The 21,930-nt window shown below is 29.7% G+C and overlaps 1 protein-coding gene across 2 annotated transcripts; it reads right to left on the minus strand.

The window, feature by feature from the left end:
• Positions 1 to 9,285: 9,285 nt before the first annotated feature.
• On the minus strand, positions 9,286 to 12,526 carry LOC101500522 (glycerol-3-phosphate acyltransferase 1-like). Of its 2 annotated transcripts, XM_027331178.2 has the most exons (3): positions 11,793 to 12,526; positions 10,224 to 10,279; positions 9,286 to 9,899 (listed from the first exon to the last, which is right to left on the minus strand). In XM_027331178.2, exons 1-3 carry the CDS (start codon positions 12,486 to 12,488, stop codon positions 9,410 to 9,412), a joined length of 1,242 nt encoding a protein of 413 aa, XP_027186979.1. In that variant the 5' UTR covers positions 12,489 to 12,526; the 3' UTR covers positions 9,286 to 9,409. The 2 variants fall into 2 exon arrangements, with proteins under 2 accessions (XP_027186979.1, XP_004516467.1); XM_004516410.4 differs by having other exon boundaries at positions 9,286 to 10,279.
• Between the last annotated feature and the right edge of the window lie 9,404 nt (positions 12,527 to 21,930).

The raw sequence follows: 21,930 nt of genomic DNA on the forward strand, positions 1-21,930 counted from the left end.
ATTTTACTGACTATGATTAGAGTATAGTAAAATGTAAATGGTAGAAAAATAAAGAACACAGAGAATTTATCTTGGCTCCCCTTACAACCAATGGTACGTCATGTCCTCTTGCACACCACTATCTTAGAATAAGTACAAGTTTAACTCTAAGACTGCAATTATAAACTCCTAACAATCTTCCTAAGATAACACACTACTATCTTAGTTTACACTACTTGAAGAAAATATACCACTTTCCTCAAACAACACAATAACTTAGTTAATTTACAATAATATTTTGACTATAATCAAGAGGGTATAACAATTGATGCTTTCTTGTACAATGATAACAGTCTAATATAAAAATTTGTATTGTTTCACAGTTGTATTCGGTTATAGCATAAGTGTAGTCGAATACACCTTTATAACATTCAAATTTATTTCAAAATTTTAAGCTTGTATTCAAATACAAATCCTTGTAGTCGAATATAGATGACTGAATTTTGCCACTGACTTGATTTTGTATTCGACTACATCATGCTGTAGTCAAATACAGATGTGCAGTTTTTGCTACTGACTTGGATTTGTATTTGGCTACAACATGTTGTAGTCGAATACAGATATGTAGTTTTTGCTACTAACTCCATCTGTATTCGACTACATATATATGTAGTCGAATACAACCTTGACTTTTGTCAAAAACTTGATTTTCAAACATTGTTCATGCAGTTTGACACTTTGAAAATTCTTTTGATGCATATGCTAGAGTTTAGATTAAGTAATTAAGGTTCTCATGTGCATTTGAAATGTAATAATATTAGATTGCATCGTGTACCTTAAAATATAAGACTTCTTGCTCATTGACAATGGTTGACTTGATGTTGACTTCTCTTAGCATCTTTGAACTGGCAACTTGATCATTTTACTTGGTCTTTGTCTTCATCAAAATATGGATAGTCTCGTATATTTACAAATATTAGCAAAGGAAATTACTAGATGATACCACCACTAGAGGATACAATCACCAGATGATACCATTCCCAGAGGAACTAAAATGGTAAGAGGAAACGAAATCAAATTATTGAATTGGACTTAGTAGTATTTTTACGTCTGAAGATCGAAGAACAAGCCCAAATTTCATTCCATCTCAAATCAAATTAAGTGTATGAAGGAAGATCAAGTGAGTGAATTCGTAAACGTAATCTGAACAATTACACACAATATCCTTCTAGAAGAACTGTTCAAGATCATATTCGAAAATAAAGAATTGGCTAAGGGTCATATTATCAAAACATATCTTTTAGAATTATATTTGGAAGAAATATATGTTGATAAAGCTGAAATAAAGATACAATTTAGAATTCTCGAGGGAAAATTCATGAACCCTAATTTCATTTATAAATAGTGGATCAAGGCTTAAGAAAGATGTACAACCACAACAAATAACAAACTCATAAATCCTAAAAACCAAAGTTATTCAGAGTTTAAGGTTTTAAGTTTTAGCAAAACACTCGCTCAATTTTATATTATTTAGTGCTTAGTGCATGATTGTAAGTGTGGAAAATCATTGTATCAAATCTGCTTTGTTCCAAACTCTTGTAACCCAATCCAATAGTGGCTTTAGTTTTCCTCAAACAATTAGGGGTTGTTAGATTGTGTTGAGAAAACTTAACTTGTTAGGTCAAGGTATTGTACGCCTTCAGCTATCTGAGGTTGTCAGATTGTGTGGAGAAGACTTGACTTTGTAGGGTTAAATGTTATGTAATTCAAGGAGTTGAATTAATGGATTAAATCATTGTAGGTGAGGGGACTAGACGTAGCTACCAAGTTGGTGGTGGATTAGGATAAATTGTTTGTATCACTTCACTCATGTATTCGTTAGTTTTGTTACTATTTCTGCTCTAAGTCATCAAACTCGAATCAACTTTAATCAAATAATGAAAAAGAATCCAACTTAGACAAACACAATTCAATACCCTTCTCATGTTTTCTCCTTCACATGTCGCTAACTATTTGATATAGGATAACATCTCCCTGAAGATGATTGGTACAACTAGTGTTCAACATGGCTTATACTTACTCATTTTTACTCAATTACATATTTCTATTAATTCTGCTATTTCTTATAATTTTGGTTCTATTTTGCTTCCTAGTATTAATCATGTTCTGAGCTCCAAGTGTAATATTTGGCACTTTCGATTTGGTCATCCTTCTCTTGATACATTGACACATATTAATAAACAGTTCCCATTTATTCATATTGAAAAATGTATTGCTTCTTGTGATATATGTTTGCCAACAAAAAAGGTTGTCATTTCCTCATAGTCGTTATGTTTTGATGCTTGATTTGATTTAATTCACATGGACACTTGGGGTCTTTTTTTTGTTCCCTCTACGTTTGGTTACAAATATTTTTTCACTGTTGTCGATGATAAAAGTAGATCTTGTTGGATTTTTTTTATGAAACTGAAAGCTGAAACTTCCATGCTTGTTAAATCTTTCATATCTTTTGTTCATACTCATTTTAATAAGAAAGTAAAGTACATTGGATCTGACAATGGTAGTCAACTCCTTTTAAAAGATATTTATCAAACCAATGACATCGTCCATCAAACATCTTGTGTTGAGACACCTCAACAACACATTTTGAATGTGGCACGTGCCCTTTTATTTCAAGCAAAATTACCCAAACCTTTTTGGGTTCATGCCATTATTCATCCAATATTTCTTATTATTAGGCTATCATCTAAACTTTTAAATTTTCTTTCTCTTTATCACATATTTCATAATACTGCTCGTGACATTTCCAACTTGAAGGTTTTTGGCTGCCTCTGTTTTTCTACTACTTTGCAATCCAATAGAAATTTTTTTGATGCACGTTCTCAAAATGTGTATACTTGGGAAACAAACCAGGTACTAAAGGCTATGTACTTTTTGATATGCATTCTAAAGAAGTTTTTCTTTCTCGCAATTGATTTTTTTAGTCTATATTTTCTTATCCTATTGTAAATTCAAGTTTTCAGCAACCAATCATATCCAAGTTGGTAATGACTTTGACTTTGATGAATTTCACAATATTCTAATGTTTCCACTTCCCTTTCCTATTCAAATTGCTCTTCTGCTCCTATAAACAATGTTACATGTTCTCCTCCAACTCATAATTCCCTTGTACCTCTTGATCAATCCAATGCCACCGACTCTGAATCTAGTCTTGCTCTGGATTTAGACTCTATTGATTATGCATCTTCATCTAATCAGGATAACACATATGTTTTCACTCCTAGAGGAGGTGGTAGAGTTACTCATCCTCCGTTATATCTTCAAGATTTCTATTACTATATGTTAAAGGGTAAATTCAATAATTAGTTTTGTTCTTCTAACACCATTCAAGGTAATCTTTATCCATTGTCTAATTACATATGTTATGACAACTTATCGGTTTCTCACAAGATTTTTTCTATGTGTTTCTACTTTGAAAAAACTCACTTCTTATTCTGAAGCTATCAAAGACTCCAATTGGAGACTTGCAACTCCAATATTTTTTAAACAATCATACTTGGGAACTTACTTCTTAGCTTCCCAATAAAAAAACTGATTCAATGTAAGTGAATTTTTAAATTAAAATTTCATGCTAATGGTCATGTCGAATCGCACAATGCTTGCCTTCATGCTAAAGGGTATAACCCCACTGAAGGTCTTGATTATTTGGACATCTTCATTCCAGTTGTGAAAATGACCACTATTAATTTATTACTTTTTGTAGCAGTCATTTACAATAGGTTTTTATTTCAACTCGATATAAACACGACTTTTCTCCATGGGGATCTCATTGAGGATGTTTATATGAAGGTTCTTCTTGGACTTGATGTTTCTAATTAAACTCTTGTTAGTAAACTCGAGATATCTCTTTATGAATTAAAGCAAGCAAGTCGACATTGGAAAAACAAATTACGTTCATCTTTAAAATAGTTTGGTTTTTGTCAATCTAAATCTGATTATTCCTTGTTTCTCAATGTGTTGAAATATTTTCTTGGTTTTGAAATAGGTCACAATACCAATGGTATTTCCTTATTTCAAAGGAAGTACTCTTTGGATCTTCTTGAAGATACTGGATTGCTTGGTACAAAAGCATGTCCAACACTAATGAATGCTAATTTAAAATTATCTATTTCAATTGGACAGCCTCTTTCTAATACCACTAAGTGAATGTGATGTTTCTTTGGAAACAATTAAGACCGGTGTTTCAAATATGGAGATGAGAAGGAAGACATAGGGTTCTTAGTCTCAATATGAAGTTTTAGTCTTTGAAAATAGAGGATGAGGTCAGAAAAAAGAAACAAAGAGTGGTAGAGAGAATAGCAAGAACAAGTCCAAGTCAAGATACAAGAATGTGGATTGTCATAGAACACGACACATATGGAAGAACTATGTTCTACAGAAAAAGGAGAACAAAGGCGAGAAAGGTAAGCAGAAACAAAAAGGTCGTCATGATGATAGTGATGATGATTGTGTTATTACTATTACTAGTGATGATCTTGTTGTTCTTTGTGATCATGATAAAGGTACAAATACGAGAAGGGGGGTTGAATTGTGTTTGACAAATTTGATAAGTTTTTGCTAATTTGATGAGAGATGGTTGGTTTTTATGAATTGCTTAGATAAGAAGCAATCGGGTTCAAAGGCAGCAAACAATGAAAGCATAAAATAATTTGACCAATAGATTTATCTTGGTTCACCATTAACTTCTAGTCCCCTCATTCAGAAGGTTTTAATCAACTAATTCAAATACCTTGAATTACAAAGCACCTAACCCTCCAAGCTAGTTTCCCAAACAGCCTAACAACCTCGGACTTTTGAGGAACTAACCACCTTGACACTACAAGTCAAGTCTTCTCCTAACAACCTGACAACCCCAGATTGAAGCAGGAGCTAAACCACTATTGGATTGGATACAAAAGATTGGAACTTAAAGTGTTTGCTTCTAACAAAGCTTGTAATAATAACAAGTCTCACACTTTAAGAAAAAAAACACCCAGAAAATATTTCTCATTCAAACAAGTGTTTCTATCTTTGAACTATAAGATGAATTTGGAATTTTGAGCTTGAGTTCTTTTACTCTTTTCTGATTTTTTGATGATATTCTTTTTCAGCATTGAGTATCTATTTATAGATAAAATTACGACTTCAATTTAGTCTTTGTTTAATTCTGAATTGTACCTTTATTCCTAGCTTGACCAACAAAGATCTTATAGTTCGGAACAAGATATTTGTTGATAATATGTTCTTTAGTCAATTCTTTATTTCTGAATTCAATCTAAGCAGTTCTTCTAGATTGTTTTTGTTCTTATTTCTTTCAAATTGATTTTGTAATTCTTCATATTTATTATGTTCGTATTTTGTTGTAGATAAATCTTGATCAAATCTTCTTGTAAATAATTAATATCTTCTTGTGATAAATCTTGATCAAATATTCTTCAAATCTTGACCATATCTTTTCAACTTGGTCAAAGATTTTCTTCAATCATAAATCAAAATCAAATCTTATTTTAGATTTGCTACAATTACAATTTGAATCAAATTTTATTTTAGATTTTCTTCAATTATAAACCTGAATCAAATCTTATTTTAGATTTTCTTCAAAAATATGAATCTTCTTTCATACTCTGTGAAGTCAAATATATTATTCTTATAAAATACTTTTGTTATCATCAAAACTCTAAATATAAAATCTACTTGGTTCCAACACATGATGCAATTTATACTTCTGGTGACTTTGGATTGTTGAAGATTGGTAATGATGGTGTACCTAAGGTAGTTTGGTGTTGGTGATGTTTTCTTGCAAACCAACATAGGAATGCAATTATTGCTTAAAGGAGTCAAACATGCTCTAAATGTTTGCTTTAATTTTATTTATATGCATATGCTTGATGACAGTGGAAACTCGACAAAGGGAACAAGATTGTGGCTAGATGGGAGAAAATTTATAAATTATATTAGACAAAGGCTTTGGTTGCTAAAGACAATGTGAATGCCATGAGTATGGAAGCATCTTTGTTGCACCGAAGGCTTAGTCATACTAGTGAAAAGGGGTTAAATTGTTTAGCTAGAAAGGATTGAAGATTGTAGATTTTGAGAAAGGTTCTTATTTCATAGTTGGTAAACATACCAGAGAGTCCTTCAAAAGGCATCTTCCCTAAAGGAAGTTAGAGTTGGTTGAGTTGTTGCATTCTCACGTTTGTGGCCATTTAAAGGTAAAATATTTCAGTGGTGCCCTTAATTTTGTTGCTTTTATTAATGATTGTTCCAGAAAACTATGGGCTTAAGCTTCAAAGAAAAAAGACTCAAGTGTTGGAGAAGTTCAAACAATTTCATGATTTGATTGAGAGGAAGACAAACAAGAAGATGTAATGGTTTTTTACTCACAACAGTGGTGATTATTGTACGCCATTTGATTTCTATTGCAAGTAGCAGGGTATTGCACACGAAAATACTCCTCCTAAAATCTGATCAATTGAATGGTTTAGTAGAGAGGATGAATCGAACATTTTTTGAGAGAATGGGGTGTATGCTCTTTGAAGCTAAGTTTCCTAAACGCTATTGAGGTGAGGCACTTAACACATCGGTACATGTTATTAATCTTACTTCTATTGTTGCTTTGAACAATGAGGTACTAAACAAGGTATGGTTTGGAAAGAATGTCAAGTATGATCATTTGAGAGTTTTTAGTTGCAAGGTTTTTGTTCATGTTTCGAAGGATAAAAGATCCAATTTGGATGCAAAGTCAAAGCAATGTATCTTCATAGGTTATGGTGAGGATGAATTTGGCTACAGGTTGTTTGATTCTATAGGGAAAAGATTATCAGAAATCGTGATGTAATGTTCATAGAAGACTAAACTATTGAAGACATTGATAAAGTGGAGAAGATTACACATGAGAGAGATAACATCTAAGCTAAAGGTGATCTAGTTCAGTTACTTGTTCCTAATTTGGATACTATTGATGATAATTTTCAAAATGATGAGCCACATAATTGTGTTGATGATCCACAACTTGGTGATGATGGTGAATATCATGAGATGTCACATGATGAGAATCTTGGCGGTTCTCCTTAATCATCTCAAACCCAACTTAGGAGGTCTAAGAGGTACAGAGAACTACCTACAAGGTAAGTTTCTGATTAGTATGTGACCTTGACTAATGAAGGGGAATCTGAGTGATTTCGAGAGGCCATGAGAGTGAAGAAAATCAAAAGTGGTTGGATGCAATGCATGATGAGATGAAATCCTTGTATGATAATCACATTTATGATTTCGTGAAGTTGCCAAATGGCATAAGGGTTTTGGAAAACAAATGGATCTATAAAGTGAAGTTTGAGAGTAGTTATAAGTCTTCAATGTATAAAGGCAGATTAATGGTGGAAGGTTTCCTTCAAAGAAAAGTATAGAACGAGAAACACAAGAAATGGGGGATTTGAATTGTGTTTCTTTTAATATTGTTTTTATCAAGATTAAAATTGAGTGATGAAAGCAAAGCATATAAAACAATAAACACATAACAACACAAGCCGATTTATCCTAGCTCACCACTAGAAATGTAGTTATGTTTTGCTCCTTCAAACTGAAGGATTTATACATCTTTAGGGTTTTTGGTTGATGTCTTGATTGCAAGAAATCAACATGTATATTAAAGTTTCCTATCATATCTTCAGAGAATTATCCAACCTTTAAGCTTATCCAAAATTATCCTTGTAATTGATTCTACATATCTTGATAGGGAAACATAGAGAGTAGAGGATAACATGATCAGAGTATGTCACATAGACCTTAAAAAACAAATAACATATTCAAGATGTTGATCAAAGGATGAACAAGTTTGTCTTCTTTAGAACGTTGTCTTTTTACCAAAGCGTTGATATTTCATAATATTGACTTTCATCAGAGCATTAACTTTTCATCATAGTCAGTAGAGGTTTGACATGATTATCAAAGACATGCGATCACTTTCTTTTCACACTTATCAGAGGCAGAATAACCCATATGCTTGTTATAGTCATTAGAGCCAAACTAATCAGAGCGCGTGCATTAGACTTTAGAATACGAATTTCATAGTGGAGTCTTGATGTTCATTTAACTTTGTTCAAACATCATAGGATGTAGTGTAAATTCATTTGAAATATCCCTAATCTAAGAACTGCACACTTAACATAATATTAGTGTTTTAAATTGTTCCCGCAAAATAATTTTGATGAGATTTCCTCAACTATGGTAACAATTTCGTTGATTAGAACTATGTTGAGTTTGGCAGCAACTCTTGACTTAGAGGTAGAGAAAATGGATGTGAAAAATACTTTCTTTCATGGTAATTTGAAGGAAGAGATTTACATGAAGTAACCTGATAGTTTTCTTGTTAAAGGCAAAGAAGACTATGTGTGTAGACTGAGAAATAGTCTATATGGTTTGAATTATAAGGGAATTTGGAAACTTGGTGTGATAAAGGCCCAAATGTTGTAGCACATTATGTGTCTCACTTATTCAAGTGGAGAGAGGTCTTACTAGGGTCGAGAGAGAGAGAGAGAGAGAGAGAGAGAGAGAGAGAGAGAGAGAGAGAGAGAGAGAGAGAGAGAGAGTATTATTGAGAAAAAGGCAACCACCAAAAGAGAAAAGAGAAGAGAGAAATATATATTCTCGATTTTGTCAAACTAGTCTCGGTAAAACATCGATTCACCATTCGTTCACCGTTGGATCGAGCTGATATTTGGATATAAAGTTCGCAACATACAGTTCTTCGTTTTCAATCGTCGAATCTGAGACTCTCTTGTACCTTTATTTGATTATAATGAAATTATTTATTTGGTTCAAACGACCCGTAGTTTTTACCCCTGCATTGAGGGATTTTATACGTAAAAATATCAATATTCTTTACGGATTTTTATTTGATCAATTTACTACTATATATTTATTGATGTTTCTCACGAATTCTTGTAAGTTGGGAGGATTTTATATCCACTACGTATTGTGTATTGTTTTTTATTATGTTATGTGTCAATTCTCCATCAAATCTCATATTAAAATAATTTATGGCCACACTTTATTTACTTCCTAATAAATCTTTAAATTATAAAGGTCAGTTTTTTATTTTCTTTGGACTTAAAGGGTCATTTTCTTTGAAAATTATAAGATTAAGACAAAAAATAATAATTTTTTTTTTTTAGTAATTATATTTGAATTTTGTACAACATTCTTATACTACATTATTTTTTATAACAAAATATATGTATTGCATTCCACAATTTAGTACATGTATGATACAAAATAAACAAATATCGTTTTTATATATTTTTTTTATACATGATCACACTATTTTCCTTTCATTCTTATAGTAAAACAAATTTATACATCTTGAATGTGAAACTCCAATCACCACAAATTTTCATTTCTCTTTTTGAACAACCCCTTCATTTCCAGCCAACATCATATATTTATCCCTCCTTGTAATATTAGTAGACTCAAATCCCAAAGCATTTCCCAACTCTCTTTGTACATAATTAGCCACTTCATAAGGACACTTTCCCCCACCACAAGTAAATTCTTTAGGAACCTTTTCAAGGATTTCAACTTCATAACAAGGCCATGGATTCATAAAGAAAAAAACAGAGTCCAAACTTTTAAGACCACTAGCTGTGGTACCATAAAACAAACACACCTTAGCTTGTAAAGCCACAGGAACAATCTCATCAGTAAGTTCAGCAAAAAGAGAGCTAAACCTTAATAAATAAGGTTCCCTACAAGTTGTTCCTTCAGGACACACAACCAAATCACCTTCACTAAGCAAACTTTGCATTGTTTTCCTATCTTGTTCTTTGTCCCTTGTTAATCTCATTGTCCTAATAGGAGATAAGATTTCTGACACTTTGCTTAAGCTGTAAGTAACAGTAGTTAAAGGCTTTTTCAAACTCATGCTAAGAAAAATAGGATCTACCAAAGTCCTATGTGTACAAACATAAAGTACTCCTTTTTTTTGTTCTAATTTCTTTTTAGTATTACTAATGGTTTTTAGACTTATAGTTATACCACTAAATGTTACTAATGTAAGTGACCATTTGTAATGAAGAATTAAGCCAAGGAGAATTCTATAAATGGATATTGGAACTCCAATTGGTAGCCACATGAACATGTAGAGAGTTGATAAAGGTGTTGGGAAAAATGCTAGTCTTCCATCATGAAATATTAATGGTTTTGGATACTTTTCTCTTGGCATAATTGAGCTTGGACATATTTCATTGCTCACCACATAAGCTTCCTGTGTCATTATCATGATATTATTGTTGATAAGATGGAATCATTAATAGGAAAATGAAATTTAAGGTGTCCAATTCATTGAACTAATGTAGTTAGGTAGTGGTTATATGGTATCGACTATAATCAACAAATGAGTAACACAATTTATTTGAATATGTGAATAATTATGTTCAGTGGATGTTTATTAAATATAACCGATGTCACTACACATTAATTATTCACTTAACATAATTAATTGTAATTTTGAGGTTATTAACTATAATTTTTAGATGTTCAAATATACATGAATTTATTGAAATATTCAAATTGTGTCCAAATATACATAATATTCGTTAACATTTATTTATGTTCAAATATACACATAAAAATTATGGTTGACGACGTTCAAGATTATGGTTCATTGTATTCAAAGGATGATTAATCAAAGAATTGCAATACTTTATTATACTGATTAATCGTCCACTAAATCTCATTAACTATACATTTGGATTAATGTGAGGATTTCTCATTTTGCTTATAGATTCAATTGATTCGTTTTCCTTTTTCTGTCTTGTGATCATCAGGACCTCATATATATGTGTTGATTAAAACAAATAAACTCTTTCTTTGGCTAAAATTAAATATATGACTAGTGTATGTTGAGGGATTTGTAGGAAAATAGAAGATAAATTAAATAAAATTCTCAATTTGAAATTAATACAATTGTATTATATTGATAAGGATTAAAAAAAATGTACTCCATTATTTCACTCCTGTGATCATTTTAGACTTACTATTACCCTCCATCAAAGATATCGTAAGAAAATTTATAGTTACATAATACTAATAATTAATAGGCACAGCTGAAAGTATTGGTTAGCTTCACATATATTTTTCAACTTTTATATTCATACACTATAATTTTCATAAATCCACTTAACACCTCATTTTTATGTTCTTTTTCCTATTACGTTATCAATATATTATATCTATCACACCACATCTTTATTCTTATCTCTCTTAAGTTGTCAATTGGCTTTTAGGTGTATACTAAACTTTTTTCTATGTTTTTAGACTTAATTATAAGTATAAAAAAAAAATGTCATGACATGTTTGATGGACTCAAAATATAAGCAAATTATAATTAATCTTTCCATATTTAATATTATTTCAAAAGTAAGCTTCAATTATTATTCTCGTAAAAAAATCTTACAGAAAATTAAATAAATAAAAAAGTTAAAATTATCTTCATTTCTCCTCTTCATTGTTATAGTTATGGGCTCTTTTGAGTTTACAAAAATATTTGAGCCTATCAAATGTCATATTTGTATATTTTATATTCTCAAAATTTTAGTGATGAAAAAAATAGAGAAAATGAGAAATGAATAAAATCAACTAGAAATGAAAAAAGAAAGAAAGAAAGGTATAATACAATCATTATTTCAATTACATAAAAAATTAAATAAAGTTACCTAATATTTTTAATTAATCTGTAGATGATTGCTTCTATTTGTATTTGAGTTTAGAAGAACTACCTTACAAAAAGAGATAAAATGATGATCATTGACACATGTGCTGCTAATTCCTACATGAGGCTTTCTATCTCCAAAATAATCCAAAAGTGCACTTTGCTTATCAATGAAACAATTCCTTGAAATAAAACCAGTGAAGTAACATCCAATAGTGTGCAATTCACTACCAATAACATCATCACCATTCAAATATTCTTTAAGAAACCCTTCTACCATAACTCTAGGCACATTAGTGAAGAAAACTCTACACCCAAATGAAACCAAAACCTCATAAGCCTTAAGGTTAAGGTTCTCCATGTAATACTTTGGTAAAACTACTCTTGAAGTCATTTCCATGTCCTTTTTTTTAAGTCCACAAAAAGTGATGAATATCATGAGTTTAAGCTTTTGTTCATAGCTTAAAAACATTAATATAGGACATGAAGAAAGTAATAAGAAAGCTCTGAAAATACTACCACCTTCAAAGGAAACTAACATGAAATAAGGAAAGAAGGAATGAGTCCTTAATAGGATATCATAAATGTCACAAACTAGTGTTTGAGACTTTCTACCTTCCAAATTACAATTCAAAATAGTAGGAAAAGTTGAAGGTTGTGGAAGTGGATTAGATGATAGATCAACCAAATTAAAAAAATAAATTTTCGTTTTTAATAACCATTCTTTGAGCCTAAGGACTAGGTGTAGCAATAGAAACAACATTATAGATATTGCTGACAATTTCTTGATAAATGAGAGATAATATATAATATTTATAGTTTACAATTTTAAAGTCGGGGTTTCTCTAACCATTCGATCAAAGATCAAACAGTTTATATTTAAAAAGTTTAAATTTTAAAATAATAAATTTATTTTAAATTTAAATTGTCTAATATTAATCGAATTGATAAAAAACTCTGCTACTCTAGATATAGAAAATTGAATATGATTCAAATCATGAAGACTATAGGTATTGTGACTAGATTGCATATTTGGAGTTATAGATATTATGATCATTTTGATTTTATCATATTATTTATAGTCATTGTATATTTTATGTTATTAATTTGGAGGTTGTTAGTATGTTCGCAAATTAATATTTTCATTTTTAGGGATGATGAATTTGAATCAGTATCTTGAATGAATAAATAGTCTTTTTTTCATAAAAGAAAATACAGTCCATTGTGGTATGATGTGTTACTATGTAATTGTTGCTTATTTACAAACTTCAATTGCACAATAATACAGTTGCGATTAGTGTTACAATTATAATATTGCTGGATTATAATGTGAGGCAAACTATCAGTAGTGTATAAAATATATATAGTTAATTGGACGAAACTAATTAAATATTTCATGAATTAAATTATATATTTAAAATAATTTAACTAACTAAATTTAATTTAAAAATTAGTTTAAAAATTTAAAAAAAAAAAAATTAACCTCAATTAAGATTTCGTTTCTTTTAGAAAATTTTTGAAATTTATTTTTTCTTAAAAACAAATAGAAAATATCAAAAAAACCATTTTAAATCATTTTTTCTTTGAAAACTTTTTAGAAAATTTTTTATATATATTTTTCTCGAAAAAAAATCAAAAACTTTTTTCTGGAAAAATCCAAAAAATAAAATTCACCAAAAGAATTTTGAATTTTGTTTTTGAAAAATAATCAAAAAAATTTATCTGGATATTTTTTTCGAAAAAAATCGATATTTACTCTTTGAAAGAATTTCAAAATTCTTTTTCTGAAGAACCATGTCGAAATCTATTTTAACTAAAAATTTGTTCAAAATATTAAATTAATTTATATTTATAAACCAATTTATGAAAGTGTTTAATTTTTACACATCCTCCTTCCATTAAAGGCATCTAATATTTTGGATCAAATCATTTGTGCTCTTCCTTAGTCAAAATAACATCTCTTACACAATTACTCGTCATTAATATTTTTATGGCTAAATTACATATGTGGTCCCTTAACTTAATTTCAAGTAACGTTTTAGTCATTTATCTTTTTTTTTCTCGATTTAGTCCTTTATTCCTAACAATATCAAATAAAGTATAAAAATATGAGTTTATTTGAAGATTTGCGTTACGAATTTGATGAAATTTGTATTATATTGAAGAATATAATTAATTTTATGAGTTTTGATTGAATTTTTTTTTTTTTTGAATTTTTGTATAAAAAAGGATAACATTGTTGAAATTTTAAAACATAAAACATCAAATTGTCACTTATAATTAACATAAAGGACCAAGTCGGGAAAAAAAAAAGATAAATGACTAAAACGTTACCTGAAATTAAGTTAAGGGACCACATATGTAATTTAGTCTATTTTTATTTATCATCGTTTTTTTTTCTCATATGACTACGTCAATTTTAATTATGAAAATTGTTTGTATTTAATTAATTAATTTTTTAAATGTATCAAAATTACATACTTCTCAAATATTTTTTTTTATTAGTAATTTTATAATGGATCAATAAAAAAGTACATTTAAAAACTAAATTGATTAATATGTTTGAGAACTAAAATGACTCATAATTGTTATTTAGATATATTTTTACAATTTTAATGCATTTAAAAACTATTGCGACAGCACCTCATAGGGGAAATTTCTAATATTTGCTTTAGCAGTAAGAAATATAGATTTGGGGAAATTTCGTTTAATGTGCGTTTGTGTTCATTAAACGATTACGAACAAGTTGGATGCTAATGAATTGGAGTTGGGTCAGCAAGCAAGTTGTTGCGAGCTTATCACTAAGTGCTTTTGTCATTAACTTTGCAAGTCGTCTTTTGGATATATTTGGATAATTTTCAATTCTTTTCTATTCCAAATTTGGGTTTTCCCTTGCTTTTGTAAACCAGTTTTCCCTTGCATTTGGATTAAAAGTGAATTGAATTAAATTAATTTTTGTTTGGATACATTTATATAAAAATTTATGTTGTTTGCATAGTTTGTATAATTATATAAATAGATTTGAATGTGTATTTAAAATTAAATTTGATTTCCATTTTATATATTATTTTAGTTTTTATATTTATTTTTTAGATATACATGTTATATCAACATTTTTATGTAATATATATTATTTTAATTAATTAACAAATATTTTTAGTTGTGATTAAAAGCAAATACTTTTTGAAGTTTTGTTATTTAAGTTAACGTGTTTGTTAAGAAAAGAAAGAACATGGGATTATAAAAAATGGGCTTTTAATTGGAGCCCAATTTTTTCTTCTCTAACCTAGTGTTGCAAGTTCTGCAAACAGAGGGCACCTAAAAACTAAAATACTAGGACGGCAAAAGGGTTGTTTTGTTGAAAAGAGCAAAACTGATAAATAACAATGACTTGCTATATAATCGATGAGAATTGTATTATGCATCTTCCATATGTACTTTCCACTCCTCATCCCCATTGAAAATATCATTTTGTTCATGTTGTTATCTATAAAAACCTCCAAAAAATTTATCTTCCTTTTTTTCATCCATTTCATTCGAAACTTTTAATTGTTATAATCACATATTTGCAAACCTTCGAACATTTAAAACCTTCGAAACACAAAAGTAAGACCCCCCTCGAAAATTTGAAACTTTCTAAACCAAGTTTTTCCAAATGTTCAAAAGTTTCTATCAACATGAAATTTTCGAAATGATATTTTTTCCAAATCCCACAAATTTTCAAAAGTTTCTAACAAACTGAAACTTTCGAAGTGCATTTTGTCCCAGAATTTTTAAAACTTTCGAAATGTGAATTTCAGAAATATGAAACATTCGAATGTTTCAAAGGTTTCAAAACTTTGGAATTCAAGGAAAGTTTCGAAATAGGTTCGGAAGTTTGACCTTCAATAAAACTTCTGAATCCAATTTCGAAAATTTGGGAAAAATATGAAAGTTTCGAAATGATTTTTTTATTTTTTTATTATTGATATATTGCAGTGCTTAGAATGAGATGTGCATTTGGCCAAATTATTTGCAACATTGTCCAAAGCGTGAGAGGTGATAGTGGTGATGGAGCATAGAGAATGACACCAACATTATAAAACAACAATGGAATGAAGCAAATCGTCCAATTAGACAACGTCGTCGTCGACAGGATGTTCATAATGATGTCGTTGAGCCTGCACAGATAGAGGAGGATGTCCTTGAGCCGCACAGATGGAGCAGGCTGAGGAGCAGTATGTTGAACCTGCACATGATGATGTTGATGATACTGATGATGTTGAGCCTGAGCAGGATTAGCCGCCCGAATTCCCTGGAGGACCGGTGGTGACATCTGTGTTGACACAGTATGAACACCACGTGGCTTGAAGGATATGGGACGGAGATGTATATTTTAATTAATTAATTTATAATAAGTATTTATTATATTTAGTATATTTTTTCATTATATTTAATTAATTGTTTATTTAAATAAAAATAAATATTTACTGTTATGTTCTTTAATTACTTGCAGGATCATGGGTCGTCAAATGTTATTACTCATGAATTGAAGCTTAAGAAGTTTGCTGAAGTTCCTGTGCCAGATCTTGTACAACATTGAATTGAAGCTATATCTGTTTTTAGCTTACCTCACTATGGCTTGGTTTGATATCTGCATTTGTTGAAAAATGACATATAGAGACCAACTCATTTCATTTGCCATTTGGAGAGATGACCATCACGTTGGACGACATTGCGACTCTTCTTCACATCTCACCTCGTGGTAAATTTTGTGATGCACCTGTGAACATGAACACTAATAATGATGTAATAGATGCACACGAGTTCTTAGGTGCAACATGGGAGGAAGCATGTGCTGAGATTAATTATAATAAATGTGCATAATATAGACTGCAATGGTTGCGTGATTTATATAGTTGTCTCATTCAAGCTAACATGTTTGAGTGTGTGGCTAGAACGTACTTGTTGCATTTAGTTGGCAGCACTATTTTCTATGACAAAACACATACGCGTGTGGAGGCGAAATACGTTAGTTTGTTTATTGATTTAGATCGTTGTCGGGACTATTCGTGGGGTACCGCTGCATTGGTCGTCCTATTTGATAATATGGGAGATAGAGTTGTCCACGACACTCGAAAGTTGGGAGGTTACATGACCCTATTACAGGTATATGATTTATATTAAGTTGTGTCATTTATTTATTTAATTAATTAATTATTTATTAATTTGTGTTATTTATTTATTTATTTATTTATTAAGTTGTGTTATTTATTTATTTATTTTTGATGCAGTGTTGGATTTATGAGCACTTCCCTAGGATCTGTAAGCAGAGCGATAGAGGAGCGGTTTCTGCACATCTTCCAAGAGCATGTAGGTGGACTGCAAAACACGTTGTTGAATATGGAGTGATGACATATCGACGGAGACTTGATGCTTTGTTGCATGAGAATGTAGTGTTTACATCATATGATGATGATCGAGCTAATCATCCATTTGCATCGACTTCGATGTTCTCTGGATACTTTGATGTGGTGGATTTTCTGTCTCATATATGTCGGAACGATGTCTTCGACAGTTTGGTCGTATTCAGTGCATTCCACGTAACGTTCCTCGGGTGCCATATAAAATGAAGCTTTCAAAAGTTTGAAATTTTCAATATTGTATTACTTCGAAAATTTTAAAGTTTCGAAGATTTTGATGTTTTCTGGAAATTTCTTTTTCGAAAGTTTCGAACTTATAGAAACCTTCGAAAATCTGAGAAATTGTGTTCCGAAAATTTCAAATTGATCAAAAAATTTGAAAGTTTTGATGAATTTTGGGAAATTGCATTTCGAAAGTTTTAGATTTCTCAAAATTTTTTAAACTTTCAAATAATCTTGATAAATTACATTTCGAAACTTTCATATTTATCAAAAGTTTTGAAAATATATAAAAAATCAAATAAAATTACTTTTTAATATTTTGAAAGTTTGAAAAAATTTGAATGATAATGTGGTTTTTATAATTTTCGAAAGAGATGGTGAATAATGGAGCTGCAAATTTTTTAGTGTTTTATACATAGAAAAAAATGACAAAATAATATTTTCAACAAGGATAGAGGTGAGAAGTATAGGGGAGAGGTGCACGATACAATTCTCATAATCGATTTATAATTGAACGCATAAGCTAAAAAATGTTGCTTCAAGTGAAATTGATTTTAATGGATTAAATGGCTTTCAAACATAAGACTCAAACACCTTCATATACTATTTGAACTGTGTTTGACCAATTAGAGGAACCAAATTTCACTTGAAATTACTTCGTCTTTTTAATGTTCACCTTCTATTTGGTTTTTTTTTTTATAATAAATTTCATTATGATTAAAAATAATACATTGAACTTAGTATAATATCTATATTTGTCATTTTAACTAGTAGATTTCTATTTAAATTTAATGGCTAAAATTAATCCTCTCATTCTCACATAATCTCATTTTTACATAATAAATAGATTTTATCACTATATATAATATATACATATATATAGATTATATTTAATGAGAATGATATTTTTATTTGAGAATAAAAATAGATAGTTGAGATTAAAAAATTTCATTAAAATAATATATGTCTCTCTTTAGACTATTTTTCCTTTTAAATATGATTTATTTTCACTTGCAGTTGAAATTCCGTCAACTAATAAAACTAAAATTCGCTAATTGATTTTCAATTGGACAAAAATATTCTTTTTTAGCTTTTTGAAAAAGTAAAAGCTTAAGAATAAAGTTGTAATTTTTATTTAAAGGATAGTGCACTTCTTTATTAAATCTTAATTTTTTTAGTGTCTCTTCCAGTCTATTTAATTTTTGGTGTTAATTATTGTTAACAAGTATCCGTTTAGGCACTTGTTAAGAAATTAAAAATAGAAACTTTACTGTGAAAATGACAATTTTAAACTTTTAAAGAGTTGAAAACACAAATTTCAATATATATTTTCTATTTTTGTTTCTTGAACGAGTGTTCCAAAAGTATTTATTAGCATTTTCCTTTTTTATAATTGTTCTCTTGTCCTATCTTCTAGGGGTGTTCAAAAAAACCAAAAACTGAACCAAACTGCTAAACTGAACCGAACCGAACTGGTTTTGAACTGAACTGGTTTAAGAACCGAACTGTTTTCGAACTGATTTTGTAAAACCAGAACTGAACCGAACCGGTTTTTCAATTCAAAAAACCGAACCGAACCGGTTTTTTGTTTAAAAAAACCAAATCGAACCGGTTTTTATTTCAAAAAACTTGAACCGAATTTTTTTTAGTCGTAATTAGGGGTAATTATGAAGATTTTGGCCTATATGAACAAAAAAATTAAGTTAAACCAGTTCGGTTTGGTTCAAAATAATAAACCGGTGCACCACTTTTATAAACCGGTTCGGTTCGGTTCTTTGAACTGAAAACCGGTTCAGTTCGGTTTTTCCAAACTGAAAAACAGTTCGGTTCAATTTTCAAATGGTTCTAGTGCAGAACTGAACTTTGCCCACCCCTACTATCTTCCACGAATATGAAGTTGTCTGCTTCTTATCTTGTTCCAGTCTCTTCAAATCATATGTCGAAGCTTTGTTACTAAAGATATATATTATAATTTTTGTTTAAATGTAGCAATCTTCATGTTGTAGTATAGTTTCAATTTCTTTAGTTTTCTTTAAATCATTCCATTCAAGAACCTCTATAGGTTATGTTTATGTCTTCAGCAATTGACACCAATGAATACTCAATAAGAAAAACCATGACTACACGTTTAACGAACTTGGAAGATTGATCTATATAGATCAATTTTTTTGGAGGAAAATAAAAAGAAAGTTATTGCATGTAAAGAGAAAAAAAAATTGGTCATTCATAATAAAAAAAGTGGGTCTATTGTAGCAAAACCCATAGTGAAAAAAGGTCCCTTATATGAGACTGAAAAGATGATTCATTATTCTTTAGATTAATATGGATAAACGAGATAAAAATTTACTCAATAGTTAACCACATACCTGATCTTTACTCAACTTATGCTCATATTCATATCTCTTCTTCAATCGCCTATTATTTCTCTTGATATATCTGACTCTTCTTTGACTCACCATCATAAAAGTCATATAATTTATTGCAATAAAATTAATTTTTGCTTTTGAGTATTACAACTTTTTATTTAAGTCATTGATAAGAGAAAAATTGAAAAAGTGAATTGAATAATATTGATAATTGATAAAATTATTTACATTAAAGGTTACATAGACTTATATAATCAATTACATAAAACTACTCACTAATGTAAAATAACTAACTAAATAGTGTAACTAATTAACTAAACTAAGATATTTAATATCTTCACAAGCTAGAATGTGTTTAAATGTCAGAAAAGACATCTGCTAAAAGAAATTTGTAATACCAAAAATTCATTGGCCAAAAGAATTTGAAATGCAAAAAATTCATAAGTGAAAGAATACAATTTTTGTGTTTGACTATCCATAATATGAATAGAAGCTAATATTGGATAGAATATTAAATGTTAATTATGGCTAGAAAGAATGAAATTGTATTTAACCATCCAATATATAAATTATTATTTTTAGATAGAAGCTGAAATGTCATTGACGCAAAAAAAAATGAATTTTACTTACTCATCTATTTCTTTATGGACATAAGCTAAAATGTCAATTAAGGTTAAAAGAATGAATGAATTTTATAGAATGTCAATTACGGCTAAAAGAAATAATGTATTTTGTAAAATGTCAATTAGGCTAATTATAAATAAAGAAGAAATATATCACCAAATTTTGTGTTTTTGAAAAAAATTGACAAATATTTATCATATAACCCAACCAACAATCTCGCATTGTTCAATGTCATGTCTTAAGTATTTGTTTGTACTAGATTTTGATGTATAGGTTGAAGATTCACTTGAAATGATCTCTTGCATATTTGGATTAAGAGGTTAATGATTGTGCTTTCCATAGTGGCAAATATTATCCTCGTAACCATTTTAGTAACCGTAGAATTAGGACATATGCACTTATAATAAGTTCTTGGAAACTCACCACCTTTATTCAATGAATTGGAGTCTTGGTCATTTGATTTTTTCATTGTTATTTGTGTTTTGAGAGAATGAATTTTGAATTGGAGATGAAGCACTAGAGAGTTGATGAAAAAAGATTATAATCGAGGAGAAAAAAAATGCTTCAATAAAAAATGTAATCATATGTTTCAAGTTACTGTTTTTGTTTCTATTTTCGATGTGTTATTCTTTTATTTGTTGGTGTTCCATTATTTATTTGAATTTTACTTTTTGTTACTCGAATGAGTAAACTTAAATACATCAATAAAATATGAATGGTGATTTGATTTGCAGATTTAACTTGTGTGAAATTTTGAAATGGAAGGTAATTAATGTCAATCATATTGTGGAAGTTCAATCCCAGTTAGGAGTAGATGAAGGTTTACCGAAAAGGCAAAAGAAAATTACTGCTAAGTGCTAGAAGTATTTCACTATAGTAGGGCTTGGTAAGGATGAAATTGGAAAGGCTACATGCGATGCTTGCAAAAAGGAGTACAAAGTTGGTGGAAAATTATATGGTATCACATATTTGAATCGTCATATACATATTTTTATTAAGATTAATTGTGAATATTTTGGACAAATGATTGTAGATATAGTAACAAAACGGAGGTATGTTAGATTGATCATAATTAAACAATGACTTAATTGAAGTCTAAATTTTCACTACAAATAGACACTCAAGGCTGAAGTCGAAAAGCATAAAAGAGTAGAAGAACTCAAGCTCAAAGTTCTCAATTCATCTTAGAGTTCAAAGAGAGAAAAAATTGTTTAGGTTGGAAATATTTTCTGAGTGTTCTTTTCTTAGAGTGTGAGAGTTATTATTATTATCAGCTTTGTTAGAAGCAACTACTCAAGTTCCAATCTTTTGTATTCAACCCGATAGTGGTTTAGTTCCTTCATCAATCTGGGGTTGTCGGGTTGTTAGGAGAAGACTTGACTTGCAGGGTCAAGATGGTTAGTTCCTTCTTCAATCAGGGGTTGTCAGGTTGTTACGAGAAGATTTGGCCTGTAGAGTCAAGGTGCTTTGTAATTCCTCAAAAGTCTGGGGTTGTCATGTTATTTGGGAAGACTGGCTTGGAGGGTCAGGTGCTTTGTAATTCAAGGTATTTGAATTAGTGGATTAAAGCTTCTGAATGAAGGGATTTGAT

The sequence above is a fragment of the Cicer arietinum genome, chromosome 5, assembly GCF_000331145.2.
Source record: "Cicer arietinum cultivar CDC Frontier isolate Library 1 chromosome 5, Cicar.CDCFrontier_v2.0, whole genome shotgun sequence".
In the NCBI taxonomy this organism is placed as follows: domain Eukaryota; kingdom Viridiplantae; phylum Streptophyta; class Magnoliopsida; order Fabales; family Fabaceae; genus Cicer; species Cicer arietinum.